The following is a 19,193-nucleotide window of genomic DNA, read 5'->3' as shown; positions in this document are numbered from 1 at the left end:
GTGGTAATCAATGGAAGACAGAGAGTGGTAACCAATTTATTTAGGCTATCAACTTCCACAACAAAAGATGGAAGTGTGTTCCACCAATCAACTACGCGCTGGCTAAAGGCAAAGTTCCGCTCATCCATTCTACAACTGTCTTTCCTCAATTTGAATCTGTGCCCTCTCAGGTTCTTAACCTGAGCAAGAGGAAGAATCCCATCAGCATTCAGCTTCCTCAACCCATTCAAGGCCTTATACACCTCAGTCAGATCACCTCGCAGGTGCCTGCTCTCCAGGCACTGCAATTTGCAGAACTTAAGCCTTTCTTGGTAATAGCACCCCTTGTTGTCCTTCTTTGTACTCATTCTAGCAACTCTACATCCTTCCTAAAATGAAGCCTCCAGACCTGTACAAAGTACTCTAGATGTGGCCTGACCTTGTACAACAGATAGTCGCCTCCCTGTCCCTTCTAGCAAAATTCCCATATATCATTGACAAGGCTCCATGACCTGCCCTGGCAGCCTGTCTGCACTGCTCAGCAAACTTCATATTTGACGGCACAGTAACCCCCAGATCTTCTTCGCTTTCCACTTCCCTGAGTGTAGTACCACACAGTTGATATGTTTCTCTTCGGTTATTGCTACCCATGTGCAGTACTTTGCATTTGTCAATGTTAAACTTCAGTTGCCACCTCTCAGCCCATTTGCCCAACCCATCCAGATCCAGTTGGAGTAGCACGCTGGCTTTATTATCGTTAACAACCCTGCCAACCTTTGTATCATCTGAAAACTTGGACATTAATCCTGATATACCTTCATCAATATCATTGATGAATACACAAAACAACAATAGGCCCAGCACCGAACTCTGGGGAGAGACTCCACTAATGACATTTGTCCGCGGAGACCAGTGTCCATTGATTACCACTCTTTGTCGTCTCCCGCTCAACCTTCCCTTTATCCATTGTAGCAATTACCCTTAATACCATACCTCTCCAATTTGTACAGCAGTCTTCCATGTGCAACAGTATCAAAAGCTTTCCTGAAATACAAGTATATGATATCAAAATTATTTTTGACATTCAATTCCTTTGTGCCCACATCATAGTTTCCAATCAAATTGGTCAGACAAGACCTCCCTTTAACAGACCCATGCTGTGTCTTAACTATTACTGCAGTCTTATCTAGATGATCCTGCAATGCTTCTTTAACCAGTGACTCCATTATTTTCCCTGGAACACAAGTTAAACTAACAGGTCTGTAGTTACCGGTGTCACCTTTTGAACCCCTTTGTGAATCGGTGATACATTTTCACACCTCCAGTCCATGGGGACTTCTGAGTCCTAGGAAGCTCTGATAATTATGGCTAAGGTTTTGCTTACTTCCTTTTCTGCCTCCTTTAATATAACTGGATAGATCCCATCCACCCCAGGTACCTTTTCTGTGTTTAACCTCAACAATTTCTCCTCCAGTTTGCACTCAGTTATTACAAAATCACTTAGCTCCCTGTTAGAGTTTGATAAACTTCTGGCATTCTCCTCATTGAATAGCTCATGTGTGAATGTAGATGCAAAATACTCATTCAGTTTTATCAGCTACCTAAGCTATTCTGAGCTACCTGAACTATTCTGGGATTGCTGCTACCCATACATGCCACTTTCATTTTTCAGTGTTAAACTTCAATTGCCACTTCTGTCTAATTTTTCTAGATCCTATTGCAGTACCATACACTGATAACTGTCATTACCCACTCTGCCGACCTTGTATCATCTGCAAACTTAGACATTAAGCCTCATATGCCTTCATCTGATATAGGTACATCATCACTGTTGGAGGCAGAATGAATAGCTGAATAGGAGATTTGAATATTGTATGAAAGTTTTATTTTTGATGCTATATCCTGTAATATTGCACATGCAAAAATAACAATCCAATGTATGTTCTCTGGGTTCACTCAGTGCCATAATAAGCATATCATATAGATGCAAATATCAGACATAATGTGAACTCATGATTTGCCTTGGTTACACCAAAATAAGTGTAATGTATTTTCTTGTTAAAGCCAGTGATTTTTCCACAGTAAATAACACACCATGAAATAAGGAACAGAAAAATATGAGCACCCCCTCTCATGTGAACAGTTGGGAACACTTCACCTAGTATACTAGAGGTGACCACCCAAGTATGAAGCAATTTAAACAGAAGTAAAGATATGTATCATGCAGAGGAATGGCCAACCCTCTTTATTACAAGGTAATGCTGTAGCAGAAGGAATCAGAATTATCAACACTGAGCAAGTGGCATTATCTGAAAAAAAAAAATGCTGCATTATTAACACTAATAGCACTTAATGACACCAATACTTAATGCTAAATTAACAATTAAAATACCTAAAACACTTCTGCCCTTAGTATTTCTTCATTGTCATTTTCTTTCTGATATACAGGGGAAAAATGATTCCCAAAAAGCTGCTCAGAGTTTTTGATTAGCAAATATCATGTATACCATATAATTTTATGTTATATTCTTTTGAATATTCAGTATTTCTTAATACATTTACTTAAGTTTATTTGACATTTTGTTCCAGAACACATCTGCAGGTACAGGAAATCCTTTTAACTTAGGAAGCTTAGGGGCAAATTTGGGAAGTTTTCCTGGTCTTGGTAGCATGGGAATACCTCCTCCTAACTTTGGGGATATGCAGCAGATGCAGCGTGAGGTAATGGCTGACATTACCAGTAGTTTCCAAAAATAGTATGCTTTCATTTTATTACTTTAAATAATGTACTACAAACCATACAGAATGCTATACCGATTTTTTTACTAGTAGTTATTGAAGCATAGTTGTGCATTGTTAAGCTATTTTATAGTAGAACTGCTAATAATCTGACAAATTTAAGCTATCTCTAAATATTCAAGGTGTTAGAAAAGTCGGTTGCCGTTTTACACAAATTTTTGTCTAAGCTAAGAATTACTCTGAAGTGATTTTCTAATTTTTCTGCATTCTGTTGTGATGTTATCTTTCATTTGGTTGATTGTGTGAAATCTGTTTTGGTAAAAGCAAATAACTTCAAATATTCCCATAGAAATAAATAAATTGAGGAGTGACAAATCAGGGTGGCCACTGAACAGCACTACAAAAGCTTATCTGTCTACCTCTGTTCATATCCAACCAGTCTGACTGTATGGTTGAAATAATGGGATGTGCCATCTTGTTGGAACCAATAGCATTTTCTAGCTGTTAAAGGTAATTCGCTAATGTAATTTAAAAGCATGCCTTGCAAAATATTTATCAGATATGATCACCATTAATGGATTAATGAAAAAAAAAAAAATATATGAGCCAGTTATTTGTCTACAAATGGCTGCCCATGCTTTTATCTGTGGATCAGTTCAAGAATGGGCATCTTTTATGAAATAATGATTCTTGTACTGATAATCATGTTTGTCAACAGGCCCATTCACATCGAAGCATGCTTCTTTTCTAAAACCCATCTGAGTGAATTATCAGGGTTATGTATCTGCATTGACAATATCCATTCACAGAAGTTAACCATTTTGTAATTATTATGTCAGCTCCTTGTGATTATTGTACTATATATAATTTGTAAGGAAGAAATTTGTGTTTTAAGTACTCTATAAATAATAAAATTATCATTATTAAAATTGTTATTCTATGGCAACAGACTTTTGTAATACCATGTGTGTATGCAGTTACACTTCACTTTAAATGATAGAATATGTATGCATTGTTTACTTCATTTTGTTGTATTAATCTCTGCAAAATTCCTTTTTAAAGTAATAATAAATCCTTAAATGAGTTTAAAAAAATTAAACTTTGACCAGCTGGTGCAAGTTTCTTTAAAAAATGTCAAACTAAGTAGTAATTAAAAAGTAGTAATAAAATTTATATATGGGGTAGCCTGTAGTGTTTCTGAAAATTGCAAAGAGATGGCGGTGCTACTACAGATATGGTTTGGTGTGTAGAAATGTGTCCAGTAATGTAATTACTGAACCATGTGAAGTTCATTGAGAACTTCTGCCTGTAGAGAGAATGTGATTATTAAAAAACCAAGGTTTTTTTTTTTTTTTTTTTTTGTGATCAATTCAAGGGGGAACATTTGAACAGTTCTGATAAACTTAAAAGATACGGGCCTTCAACAAGCCAAACAGATGACATCATTAGGATCAAAGAGCAGTGTGTTTTGTCGGATAGGTGTGTGGAAATTGGAATAGTAGCACAGGCTGATTTACCTGATGAGTTATGTAAGAAATTTTCACACAATTGCTTGAATTCCATCAGGTGTGTACCCAGCAATTGGCCATGAGGCTCATTGATGGGTAACCAAGCAATTGACAAAAGAGCACAAGGCAATTTGCACTGACGTGAACCGTCACCTTTTGACTCATCACACTAAAAAAGGAAATAGCTTTCTGAACAGGATTATGATGAAGTACAAGATATGGGGGGTGTCACGCATTGGAAATGAAATGAGATTCACTGATGTGAAAGCTTCTTGGATTCCCTGAGCTTTCCATATATGTTCTTCCAGGTGTTCTTCCTTACATCTAGGGCTGCTGCTTTAGCATCTACAAGTAAAATGATGGTGGACCTGCTCTTCATGTCCCACTGTGAGATAGGTAGACTGGATTTCGAGAAAATCCAGTTGTTCTGAAACAACCAAATTATCTATTTGCACTTTCACGATGGTAGGACAGTTAGTAACCATGAGCACCCCCTCCCATGTGAACAGTTGGGAACACTGCACCTAGTATACTAGAAGTGACCACCTCTAGTATACTAGGTGGAAAACATATATATAATCTTTATTGAAAAAAAAAAAAAAAAAATGGTATATACAATACATCCTTCATAGCAGCAATGCCAGGGGTGTTATATTGGCTGCTGGACAATAGCCCTGGGGGGGGGGGGCACATAGAGGTTCGGGCTCATACCCCAGAGTGAAGTTTTTTGAGGTTATAATGGCATCATAGCAAGGTCCAGTATTCCTTCATATGAACAAGCTTCACACAGCTTGTTCATATACCTGCCAGAATACTAGACAATCCAATCACACATGCCATTACCCTTGATCTTTTCCTTACCAACCTCAAAGTACATAGTTAATGTTGATGGCCCTCTAGGTACCTCAGATCACATCTGTGTGATTTCTATTTCTCTTTTCCTTGATTGGATTACTCTTTTGAATCGTCCAGTCCTAATGTTTGTTCAGATTGTCAGTGAAATTATTCTTGTAAGAAAATGCTTTTTTCTACATTCCACCTTAAAATCCTGCCTTTTTTTTTTTAATCTAAACCTTAGTTTTCAATAAACTTGTTAAGGCTATTCAAGACAGTAGCATATAATAGTTGCCTTATATCCAAATTGCCAGCTTCGTTTTCTGTCTACACTTGCAACATTACGGTTTGGTTGACTAATAAAGGTAAAACATTTATTAATCAACCTAAACTCAGTTTTGAGTGATCTATGATAAGAAGTTTTCTTACTAAATTCCAGAGTTTATCCTTGAGATTGGTAACCCTGAGGGTAACTTCTGGCATTTAATATTATAAGACTATGGATTTCAGAATTGCAATTCACAACATAAAAAATGGAAAGGCTTCAATGTACATTTGATTTCGGATGAAAACATGGTCTCAGTTGAAATAGCAAGTTACTTTATGCATTACATTTAAAAGAAGATTGAACCTGAAGTAAAGACCATATTTGTTTTCAGTGAGAACTGTCCCAGACAGATTAAAATCTTAAAACACAGTTAAATCTGATATATCTTCAATACATTCAAGGAGAGCATTTCAAAACCATGGAATGTGCATTTATGGCAGCAAGTTAATCATACTTTCTCTGTGATTATGATTTTGGTAACATTGAGAAATACTTAAGGGAAAGTGGTATTGATGAATGAACACCTCTTTTCTAAAGTATCTATGAAAACTAACCCCTTTGATGTTAATGTTGATGATCAGGGATGGTCATGAATACATCATTTCATTTCAAAAACGCATGTGCACTTCCATGTAGTAGCATAACCAACTAGCAAGCTCAGAGTGTGAAATTTAAAACAAGGATTTTTTTGTTTTCAAACACATCCCCCAGGGTTCAGTTCTTTCCCCCACTCTTTTCCTCTTGTATATTAATGACCTTCTTCCATTGACCGGAAATCCTATCCACGGTTTTGCTGATGATAGCACATTGCATTCTACTTTCCAGTTTGAGAAACCTTGCCCTGCTCAATCAGCTTCAAATTCTTGAATATCTGCTACCAATTCCTTAAATGCTGATCTCCAGGTAATTCTCCAGTGGGGCAAAGACAACTAGTTGATTTCAACCCTTCTAAAACTCAGTTTTGTCTTATATCTCGCAAAAAGGATTCTTCTGTTCCTATGCTTATCTTTAGTGACACTCTGATTTCTAGGCAAGATGATATATCTCTTTTGGGGATTACCCTGACTTCTAATCTCTTGGCACAAGCACATTACAAATATTGCTTCCTCTGCATCTAAAAAACTTGATTTTCTCATTAGCTCTCAGCATTACTTTTTTTCCAAACAGCTGTTCACTCTATACAAATTGCAAATCCACCCTACCACGGAATATTGCTCCCACATCTGGGGCGGTGCTCCAAACCCTCTCTCAGGCTTCTAGATTCCATTCAGAAGAGGGCAGTTAGGTTAATTAATGACTCATCTCTAACAGAGTCTCTCCACTCGCTGTCTCATAGACATACTGTTTCTGCTGCATGCCTTTTCTACAGATACTTCCATGGGCACTGTTCTTCTGAATTGTCTCTATAATTTCCACTCTCTCTTTCAAAACTGTCCAAACACATGCTGCCACCATCCATTTACTGTTCAACTTCAAACTCACAGAACCAACTTTTGATCTTCCTGATTTATTCATTCAACTGCCGTTTTCTGGAACAACCTTCCTTCATACGTATTTCCTGAAAATTACAGTCTACAGAAGTTCAAGTCTAATGTCAACAAATATCTTCTTTCATCTTTTCAACCTCCAACCCAAGCATGGTACTAAGTACTATAGGTTCTAATACTTCTCGTGTTTGGGGTTTTCATTAAAAACATTCAAGAATAGGTTTGGCATCAGACTCGCATATAGTATGCCATACTTCATAAACTTGCAGAAGGGCTGTGATAAAAATTATGCTGATAAATTTAATATTTCAACTGTGACCTTCCAGACAAATACAGTAAAACTGTGACTTTAGCCCCTGAAAAGCTTGCTAGTATTTACGAGCTTGTCGTTTGTACCCCTTGCAACTGATAGTGGATACTGCAGTGCTTGCTGAACAAGAAAATTAACAAGTGGCAGATGTTGTATCAAGCAAGATGTTGCCAAATAAGATTGCAAAAACTTGCTTGATAACTAATTTGCCATCCTCCCTGATATCTCCCTCACCACAAGGACAACCAGTTACCTTCGCACGTAGACGAAATCTTTACTGCTGTTTTTGTCCACTATTATTATTATTTTCAATCTGGCTTTATATATTATATTATATTACATTGGATTATAATTTAACATAGCTCAAGTTGTCATATTTGGTGGTGTCTGTACATGATATACATTTCCATGCATAGCATCTTAAATGTAATTAAATTCTCTATATTTTATACTTAAATCATCCTCAATTAACTGGACTTTAAAGTGGCAGTTTGCACTCTATTATATATATATATATACTTATACCTATATTTGAATAATGTTTGAAATAATTGAAAACTGAATCTTTCATAATAAAAATAAAAAGGTGAAGCAAACATCAGAGGCAGCAAAAAGCATATTCATCTACATGATGCCTAAAATATAAAAGTAAATTAGAATGATAAAAAAATAATGCCAGTAGCCTGGCAAGACAAGTACGAAAATAGTCAAAATTAAAAATAATGATCAAACCAACAGGGAGGGAAGAGAAGGGTAACAGGAGTAAAATATTGCAGCAGAAACTCCCCCAAGATAATTTTAAAGATCTAAATACAAAGATAATAATCGATTAAATTTTAAATGCCAATTAAATAGAAATTTAACAGCGCCCCCTCTGACAGGCATCAAGTCCATATTTATGTGAAATATCACCAGCAGAGATGTAAACCAACTACAATAAAATGAAACAAAAATAAACCAAAAATAGACTGACCACTACACCCCATCTCAGCAGAGGACCACAAGGCCAATAACGGTCAGGGAATCGCTGCATTTCGATCGCTAGACAAATCGCCGCAAAGGAGAGTCAATCGAAAAATCAGTCCGCCATCCAATCCCCACATTGACCTGCCAGTGCAGAGGACTTAAATAGCAGTGGTCCGGATGCAGCGAAAATTAAAAATAGGACAGATACAAGCACTCCAATGCAAAGCCACTCCACTGACAAAAGTAATCTTAACCAGATTATATAGACTAATAATGAACTATGGATGGCAGCACAGGTGCAGTGTTAGCAAATCTGTCCTCTACTGTCATGTGATATACTTATACCTATATTTGAATAATGTTTGATTCAGTTTTCAATTATTTCAAATATAGGTGTAAGTATATCACATGACAGTAGTGGGTGAATTTGCTAACGTATGTATTTGAATATCTCAAGAAGGAAAAGCTAAATTGAAACAATTTTCCAGCATGTTTTGTTGTTCTTATGGGAGGCTATAAGTCCAATTTCATAGCCTGCCCCAGTTTCCTCCTTCAAAAACATTATAGGCTTATTTGAAACAGTAGCCCCAATCCTAAAAAAAAAAAAAAAAAAAAAAAAAAAAGCCTGCTACAGAAATCCAGCCTTATGACAGCCCATTGTGGAAAAGTTTTTTGATCATCACTTCTTAAGTAGATATAGAAATTTTAATCTCTGCAGTGCATTATCTGATGATCAAAAGTGCCTGAAGTGTAATGAATTCATATACTACTGATTTATGTTTTTGTTTTGCAACTTTGGTTGGTGGGTGGAACAGACTTCCATCCCTTGTCGTGGAAGTTGATAGCCTAAATAAGTTTAAGGCTCAGCTGGACAGGTATTTCGAACGAACAGAGGGGTGAAGTGGAAGTGGTTATTTTTATTTATTTATGTTACTTTTTTTTTTTTTTTTTTTTTTTTTGGCTGATGCTGCATAAGCTTGCTTTCTTGCATCAAATGCCTCTACTAATGCTAATGCTAACTTGCAATTGAAAGCATTTCTTCATCATTTTTTTCTGATCATTAATATTATCACTACTTCAATAATAAGTAATCATATTCATAATTACAATAGTTCAAAAATAATTCGAAAAACTTAATAAACATTAATAAAAAGCATCACTTCATGTTATTGTTTGGTGTTAATTCACAAAATATTTTTCATCTTCTTTACATTTTCAGTTTTTAAGCAACCCTAACATGTTACGTCAGTTAATGGATAGTCCTATTGTTCAGTCATTACTCTCCAACCCAGAACAAATGCGACAGTTAATTCTTAGTAATCCACAGATGCAACAGCTGATGGAGGTAAGTAAACACACACACATATATGTGTGTGTGTGTGTATATATATATATATATATATATGTGTTTGTACATGACTTATCTTAATTATTATGTGATTGTACAAATTTATGGTTTACTTTGAGACTTCTGGCAACTGTTTTTTACAGACAGAGCAGTTACATTATTACATGGATTAGTGACCACTACATCTTTTCTGTTATCAACATTTCAATACATATAATTTAGCTTCTATCAGGTGCACTGGGTCACAACGACCACACGTGCGTGACATATCTGTTTTTAAGTATTTCATTAATTTAATAATTTATTTAATTAATATTATTTAAATATTTTAGCAATTTATGCTTCATCTACTCTGTCAACTCTGCTGAAACTCATAATAGCTGTTTTTAAAAATGTGTTCTTGAGTTCTCCACTGATAATTCCAGAAATCTTTGTTAATTATCATACAGTTAAGGAAATTCATGAATTAAGTTAAACTTACTTATATGCATGTGTTGATTGGCATCTGTCACTTACAGGTACTCTAGCCGAAAGCAGAAACTGCTTTCAGCCAAAGAGTAATTGATTTTTAGTATAAACTTTCATCTGGTGTTATGGTAGTAGGCAGGTTGAATAAATTTAAGGTAGAACTGGACAATTTATTGGATGGGATGGATGAATGATACAGGTAGAGTTTTTTTTTTTTTTTTCTTTTTGGCCGATGCGGTTATAACCTTGGTTCATTGCATCATTAGCCACTGCTAATATTAATATCTATCTTCTTTTGTGTCTTTGTTTATGAGTGTACCTGAGTAGTTGGAAAGAATTTCCATGTAATACATGAGATATTCTAGCTGAAGCTGTTTTTTTTTTTTTTATATATATATATATCCAAAAGCCACCTGCAATTTGACCTCAGTTGATGTGGCAACTGTGATGAAGGATTTTGACCAGCATTCATATGGCCAGCCATTTTCAATCAAAATTGATTACTTATTTTTTAATAAAAACTGCACAACACGCTGTGAATGACTTCTTTGCTGGTAAAATGCTGTGGGAAAGAGAAAATAAAACTCCAACCTGTAAAAGTGATGTTTGTGTCTAGGAAATAAGTGAACTCATACACCAACCATTAGATGAATTTTACTGTAACTAAAGTTTTTACAAATAAATATCAAAAAACAATTTATATAATTTTCTATAATTTACAATAAACTGATGGCTGTATATTGCGGAATGCTAAAACTATAATAAAATATTGACCATAAAATATGCTAATATATAAAGATTAAAAGCGCTAAAAAAACCTGAAGCTTTCGAGAGCATGAGCTCCCTTTCTCAACAGTAATAAGACTTCCTGCAACATCTCCTTATATAACAGGCTCACGTGATTCCCTCGGCGCATGGGCAGAACCGGAAGCGGACATGGCTCGGGTACGTGGCAAACAAAATCGTTCATCCGTACTGCAGACAACTGCTTCAAAAATAGGATGTATGCATATACCTCTGTCTCTATTCATGGTATTCTTACTGGATGAGCCAATCCATAAACCCTCTAGCCACTTACGCTCCCAGTACCCATGCGCATGGTCCATGATGATCGCGTCCTCTGGGGAGATTTGATGCTGCTTCTCCCAAAAATGTTCGGCCACAGCAGACTTATAATCGGCGGTTCTTATAGCATTTAAATGCTCCCCCAGACGATCCCTGAGCCGTCGTTTTGTTTCCCCCACATAACACTCCCCACAATCCGGGCATTCTATTCTGTATACAACTCCACTACTGAGGTCTTTTGGTATATGGTCTTTCACCTGGGACACAGTTGTGCACAGCCTCTGCCCGGGAAGCTGTACACAGCATGTCTTATAAACCCGTAAAATTCTCGTTAAATGCTCAGTAAGGCCCGGATAGTAGGGGATGTATGTGGTGGCTACCGGAACGAACGGCTCCCTACGTTCAGACACTCCTCTACTATATCTGTCCAGGATCCTCTGGGGGTATCCGCATTTTCTAAGGTCTGCCGTGACACGATTAATTTCCTTTCTTTATCCTCAGAGGTGGTGCAATGTGATCCTGCTCTATCAAATAGAGCTTTTACTATAGTGTTCTTATATTGTCCAGCTTGTGCTGAGTTGTAGTGGGTGTATTGGCCTCTACACATGGGTTTCTTAAACACCGACGTCTTAAGTCTAGAACCCATCCTAGAGACCAATACATCCAAAAATGACAGGGTACCGCCTATTTCCACCTCTGAGGTAAATTGTATAAATTGGGAGAAGCTATTAAGCCAGAAAACTGCATCATCCTCCCTACCCTTCTGGACCAGGGCAAAAGTATCATCAACATATCTCTTCCAATTTCTAATAGGAAACGAACACCCACTAAAAACCCTACTTTCTACCTCTAGGATGGGTTCTAGACTTAAGACGTTAGTGTTTAAGAAACCCATGTATAGAGGCCAGTACACCCACTACAACTCAGCACAAGCTGGACAATATAAGAAACAGTAAAAGCTCTATTTGATAGAGCAGGATCACACTGCACCACCTCTGAGGATAAAGAAAAGGAAATTAATCGTGTCACGACAGACCTTAGAAAATGCGGATACCCCCAGAGGATCCTGGACAGATATAGTAGAGGAGTGTCTGAACGTAGGGAGCTGTTCGTTCCAGTAGCCATCGAATACATCCCCTACTATCCGGGCCTTACTGAGCATTTAACGAGAATTTTATGGAGTTATAAGACATGCTGTGAACAGCTGTGTCCCAGGTGAAAGACCATATACCAAAAGACCTCAGTAGTGGAGTTGTATACAGAATAGAATGCCCGGATTGTGGCGAGTGTTATGTGGGGGAAACAAAACGACAGCTCAGGAATCGTCTGGGGGAGCATTTATATGCTATAAGAACCGCCGATTATAAGTCTGCTGTGGCCGAACATTTTTGGGAGAAGCAGCATCAAATCTCCCCAGAGGACGCGATCATCATGCACCATGCGCATGGGTACTGGGAGCGTAAGTGGCTAGAGGGTTTATGGATTGGCTCATCCAGTAAGAATACCATGAATAGAGACAGAGGTATATGCATATATCCTATTTTTGAAGCAGTTGTCTGCAGTACGGATGAACGATTTTGTTTGCCACGTACCCGAGCCATGTCCGCTTCTGGTTCTGCCCATGCGCCGAGGGAATCACATGAGCCTGTTATATAAGATGTTGCAGGAAGTCTTATTACTGTTGAGAAAGGGAGCTCACAATCTCGAAAGCTTCAGGTTTTTTAGCACTTTTAATCTTTATATTTTAGCATATTTTATAGTAAATATTTTATTTACTGTAAAAGAACAGAAGTTAAACTAACAGGTCTATAATTACTTGTGTCGCCTTTGATCCTTCTTTGTGAATTGGGGTCACATTTGCACATCTCCAGTCCATGGGTATTTCCCCTGAGTCCAGGGAAGCTCTCATAATTATGGCTAAGGGTTTGCTTACTTCCTTTGCTGCCTCCTTTAATATAACTGGATAGATCCCATCCACCCCAGGTGCCTTTCTTGTATTTATCTTCAACAATTTCTCCTCCACTTTACTCTCAGTTATTACAAGATTCTCTAGCTTACTGCCAGAGTTGAATACACCTCTGGCATTCCCCTCGCTGAATAACTCCTCATGTGTGAAAGTCGATGCAAAATATTCATTTAGTTTGTTAGCTACCTGAGCAGGATCATCAACAGTTGACCCATCGATATCAAGTGGACCAATCTGATTCATCCCCTTCCTTCTAGAGTTTACATAAGTAAAGAACTCTTTGCTGTTTTTCTTTGCATCCCTTGCCAAAGATTTCTCGTAATCTGCCTTCGCCTGCCTAACCTCCTTTGTAACTTGGTTACAGATCAACTTGTATCTATCTTAGGCCTCTGTGTCACGTGTTAATTTTTATGTATCCCATGCATTTTTCTTCTCTGCCATATGTCTCATTAGTTCATCTGACATCCACTTAGGCCTAAACCTTGAACAATATTTCTTAGTTGGTATGTAAAGCCTAGTAGCTTCCAAGATAAGTTCTTTGAATGCTTCCCATTTTGAATTTGCTGTTGGTAACATCATCAGTTGGTCCCACTGTATAGAATTTAAATACTGTCTCAGTCCATCGTAGTCGCCTTTACGAAAGCAATAACCCTTCCCTTTACCCCTAATAGTAGTTACCTCTTTGAGTAAATCCCACTTCAGCACACTGTGAACACTGCCACCTAGTGGTTCATTTACCTGCAGATTCTTAATGCATGAAGAATCACTACTGATAATCAAATCAAGAGTATTACTTCCTCTAGTTGCGTCCCGAACATGCTGATGTAGAAAACAATCATCCAATAAATCCACAAAAGCCTTGCTAGTGTGTGAGTGACCAGTCCCCAAATTCCAGTCAATATCTGGAAATTAAAATCCCCCATTATAAGACTCTCTGATTTATTGGCCCACTCTATTTTCCTGTACAGTTTCTTATTATACTCATCAGAGTCATTAGGCCTATAGTACACTCCTACTCTCAATTTTGATCTCCCAATGCTTATGTCACACCAAACTGACTCGACACTGCACTGTCCAGCAATATCGACTGGCTTCACTTCCTTGGATTTTATATATTTCTTAACTAATAGCATAACCCCTCCTCCCTTCCTATCCTGTCTATCCTTTCTGTAGACATTGTACTCCCCAAATTCCAGTTCTGCATTCTTTATATCTGTGTGACACCACGTCTCTGAAATCCCCACAATATCTGCCTTTGATGTTTTGAGCAATACCTCAAATTCATCAAATTTATTTACTAAACTCCTAGCATTGGTGTACATGCAAGTATACATGCACCTGTTCTTTTTCTTAGCTACCCTAACACAACCTATGTACTTATTTGTACCCCAATGATTCCCAGCAGTCTCTGAAATATCATGCATCTTGTTTTTCAGGCTTCTGCTCATTCTAATAGAAGCAGTGCAAGAATCTCTTTCACCTCTGTCAGTGGCTACTGTCAATCTATTGGTCTTTGTCTCCCCCCAAGCTAGCAGTTTTCCGACCCACCTAACGCTGCCTCAATAGCATCAGCAAACGTTCTTGCACTCTTTCTATTTAAGTGTATCCCATCTCTGTAGAAGCAGTCTCTCCTGTTAACAAGTACAGACCAGGCTGAAAAAAATTCTACCCCTTTAGCCTTGCACAATCTTTCCAGGGCCGAATTGATCGACATGGCTCTCATCATATACTCCCTCCTATCATGTCTGGGCAGAATTGCAGACACTTTCAAATTCAACCCTAATTCGAGTTTGCAACTTAAGCCCACAACAGATGGCGAAACTCGAAATTTAACACAACAAAGTAACTCAATCTTTTTTTGGTTCAGCTGGCAACGTATGGCACAGTGTCTTGGCTGTGGCCTTGGGTTTTTTTTTAACATATTTGCTATTTCAAATTTTTAATTAGTAACTATTAATTAATTTTAAATAATATTCTGGATTAACTTTTAATTTATTTTATTTTTTTAAGTAAAGGTAACATAACATAAATGCCACAGTTACCTGTACATATTTAAATAAACTCACAAAAAATTCATTTCGCTTAAATAAATTTTTGGCTACGACACTAAGGTATACTATTGGAAACTATTGAAACGATATAGGCTGTATATACGGACTATTTCAGCTTATATTGCTGAAATAGTGAAATGGTGTGGCATCATGAAGAGATACTATTTCACATATATCAGCCAGTTACCTACTAATTTAAGTTTAAAACTAGAACAATATAAGTATAAGAGTATACAGTAATGTTTAATTGAATTTTAATTTTAAGTATAATTTTAGTTATAATTATAAGATTTTGTTGCATATAGATATACAGACAACCACTTCAGAATGCATATATCTGCTATGTCCGGGGCCATTACTAACATGGACGGGAAATTGCACTCCCGCATAACCTGAGCACCAACTTTATATTCTTCAATCATGTACTTTTTACTTTCCTACAACAAAATTTTTCACACTGTGGGCTATTAGTGTAATACGAGGGCAGGAGTGTCTATTTTTATGCTAATTACCTTCCTAATTTTGCCTCCTGTTAGCCAATCAGCCAGACAATGACTTATTACACAATATGTACAAAAGTGTGTGTATATATATATATATATATATATATATATAAGTAAAAATAATAAAAGCAAATAATAAAACTTGAAACAAAAAAAAAAAAGAATAATTTTTAAGTGAGAAACGAGTATACTTATCAGAATTTGAAAATGGCTGTCGTTGGTAAGCAGAAATTGTCATGAAACATGGCCATAACATTCACAGAAGGAGAATCAACTCTGATCACAGGTATGACAGCAGTCAGTACTGTGCTAATACTATGATAGGTGTGAGGCATTTCTGACTTACACATATAAAACATTTCTGATTGAAATTAGAAATTCATCTGTCACCAGAATACTTTTTTTAATCAGACACTTTACTGCATGATGTATTTAAATTAGTTTATTGGTATGAAAAGGACAAATTGGTATAATTAGACCCAAACAATCCCAGTTTATTTAGTTATTGGTACTATTTGGGTCTAATTATACATTTTGAATTTCTACATTGAAATTCCTCTTTGGCTCTATTTTGCGTTCTACAAAATTATATACAAAGAGAGGTTAATACACAGACTGATATTACATTATGTGAACTCGATTTATACCTAAATATATTTTTTTGTTTGATTGAATATTAAAGGATTAGAATTTAAAATTAAATACTGAACAGCCATCACTTCACTAAGCATATATAACTTAACCCATGATGTACAGATACTATTGCAACCTAACACAATACATGACATTTGCAAAAATTTACCTGAGCTTTTTGTTTAAGTGTGCTTTCTGTTGTAAGGATTGCTTCTTAATACCTGTTTAGTTTATCAACTATTTTAGCTAGAGTGTGTGAAATTCCACAAATTTGACCTTGTAAGGAGCTTATCTGATTTATTCTCTTCTTATTTATGTATTAGTATATGGTGCAAGAAAGCCCTGGGCTTATGCTGCACTAACCAAAAGAAAATTAATATAATAAACCTGCTATTTTAACTCCCTCTTCATAGTGGCATCTATCCAGTTGAGTTTTGAAATTACCCTAGCTCTCAGCCTCAGCGACCCATAGAGGCAACTTATTCCAATAACCTACAACTCACTAGCTAAAAGAAAACTTCCTGCAATCTAGTCTAAAACTCTCTAACTGCAATTTGAATTTATGACCCCGAGTTCTGGAATCATATATAACAGTGAAAGTTTCACCTTTGTTCAATTTACTTTTACCTCTCAGAGACTTATACACCTCAATCAAATCTCCTCTGAAGTGTCTAGTTTCCAGAGCAGAACTAAGTGTATCCCATCAGTATTTTCTTGTACTCATCTTTTGCATGTCTCATCCCATCAGTAATTTTGTTAATATACAGAGTGTGATCAGAAATTCTGGAACTCATTGAAATTGCAACATTTTAACAGGTTCCAATTTGTTGCATATTTAGTGGCTCATCTAGATATAAGTCACTGATTTAGTGCATTGAGTGGATGTTTTTTGTGTTTTGTTGCATTTTAAGATGAGTGATTTTACTGAGTAGTGAATTTGCATCAAATTTCATTTCAAATTAAGGAAAGTGCAACAGAAACCCACAGAATGTTAAAAACAGCTTTCAGAGATGATGCATGTTGCTTGATGACTTTTAAGTGGTTTTCAAAACTTAGAGGGCCATTTGCCCATTAAAGATGATCCTCACTCTGGCCATCCTTCAATTTCAGAAACCAGTAAGTCAGCCACTCTTCATATTTGTAATCTGATCAAAAGTGATCAGTATTTAACTGTCAGCAAAGTTGCTAGTGAAATTGGTATTTCTTGTAGGACATTTCAGTCAATTTTAACACATGATTTGGGAATGTGATGCATTTCAGCCAAGTTTGTGCGCCACATTTTCATGCTGCTGCTGCTGCTAACCTATACTTTGTGTCTTCGATCAGTACTTGTGAAGTAGCATAGGTGTATGGCTGCAACCAAGAAACAAATGCACAGTTTGCTCAGTGGAAAGTGTTGCCCATCATAACAGAAAAAATGCAACAGTCTTGATCTTATGTAACAACAATGCTTATTGTACTTTTTGAATCACAGGACATTGTTCATTATCAGCTTGTACTGCATGGTCAGTAGTAAACCGGTATTACTACAAAACAGTTGTTTAGCAATTGTGCAATGCTGTTCAGAGAAAACAGCCAGAAAAGTGGGCTTCAGGGAATGTGTGCTTGCATTATAATTGTAGCCCCGCACATAATGCTTTCCATTCAAGAAATTCTTGTGACGCACTCCATCACCATAGTCCCCCACCTGCAGTCACTAGATTTTGCCTCTTATTATTTTTAATTTTTTGTTATTATTATTTTATTTATTTATTTATTATTATTTTTTGTTATCTATATTATTATTTTTTGTTATCTAAAAGCGCCCTTAAAAGGTCACAAATTTTCATTGACCAAGGAAATTATTCAGAACATAGCACAGGAATTATTAGGAATTCTGATCACTCCTCATGTGCTCATATGTATTACATGAATCAGTATCTTGCAATGTTCTCTGACTCTCCCATGCTTTTTTTTTCCTTTAGCTTAATTAAACCTGCCAGGTCTGTTAGCATCCATTTTGGTACTTTCTTTTGCAGTGATTTCCCATTGAAATGAATTCGATTTTCTGAACTCCAAATACAGACATTATGCTTAGATACACGGAATGTTTACTCGCTTGTGAAGCAAGTATAGTTTTCTTTGCATGGACAATCAATTGACTCTAAACTTTGATAAAGCTGCAGTTTAAATATTTATGAAACCTTATGAATAGCTGAATTTTGGAATCAGCAGTTCACATGAAGTTTGTTTCTCTGACTTTGATAGGTATCACCAAGATGCTGTTTGGATTGCTGTCACAATTTCTGCTGACATGCATAAATATTAGGAACTGTCTTTTGTTTGCTGATGCAGATTTCAGAAATATTTGTAACTAACCGGTATTTTGCTCTCTTTGTAGATAGTGATGACTTTCCATATTTACATCTGTAATGTTATTAAACTATGGTAGGCAATTTTGTCAATCACACTGAACCTTCTCAATTATAGTAGCTATCTTTCCTTTAGATAGAAAATAGTGACATCTGGGGGGAAAACAAAAGTTCTGCTTATGCCACCATATAAGTCTATTTACAACCACCTATCTTAGCAAGAATTACTGTATTTTAGCAGTCCTGAAAGCTTGAACCAGAGCCAACTCAAACGTGTGTGTGCGTGTTACTGCACTCCCACCTCAAACCACTCGGCTATATCAGGTCTTAACATGTATGTAAAACCCAATACCACTCTGGATTCCATGAGGAAATTTATGTAAATTTGAAATCTATTTCATTATTCTTTTGTGAACATCTCTCATGCATTTGTATAAAACAAATAATTTTTATTTTTTCTGAAAAAGTGCTGTAACTTTTTCCCAACAATAAATTTTAGCAGTTGATCTTGAAAAGCTTAAATTTCTTTAATTTCTTAAATTTCTTTGGATTACCAAAGAAATGCATTTCTGCATCATCATCATTTTAACATAAATTATCTGTTATGTCCATAATATGAGCAAATATAACTATATTTATTTGTTTTCTATTCACCAC

The 19,193-nt window shown here is 36.3% G+C and overlaps 1 protein-coding gene across 1 annotated transcript in view; it reads left to right on the top strand.

The window, feature by feature from the left end:
- LOC150089312 (ubiquilin-1-like) overlaps positions 1 to 19,193 on the top strand; it is a 201,958-nt gene that overhangs the window by 102,167 nt on the left and 80,598 nt on the right. Inside the window, exons 5-6 of the mRNA XM_090388991.1 lie at positions 2,569 to 2,700; positions 9,371 to 9,496. Coding sequence (XP_090245117.1) covers positions 2,569 to 2,700; positions 9,371 to 9,496 — 258 coding nt within the window. The remainder of the gene's footprint in view (positions 1 to 2,568; positions 2,701 to 9,370; positions 9,497 to 19,193) is intronic.

Source organism: Mastigoproctus giganteus, chromosome 2 (genome assembly GCF_048544385.1).
Source record: "Mastigoproctus giganteus isolate SK-2022 chromosome 2, ASM4854438v1, whole genome shotgun sequence".
Classification (NCBI taxonomy): Eukaryota; Metazoa; Arthropoda; class Arachnida; order Uropygi; family Thelyphonidae; genus Mastigoproctus; species Mastigoproctus giganteus.
Note: the sequence above shows the minus strand (reverse complement) of the source record. Positions and strands in the feature narration are given on the sequence as shown.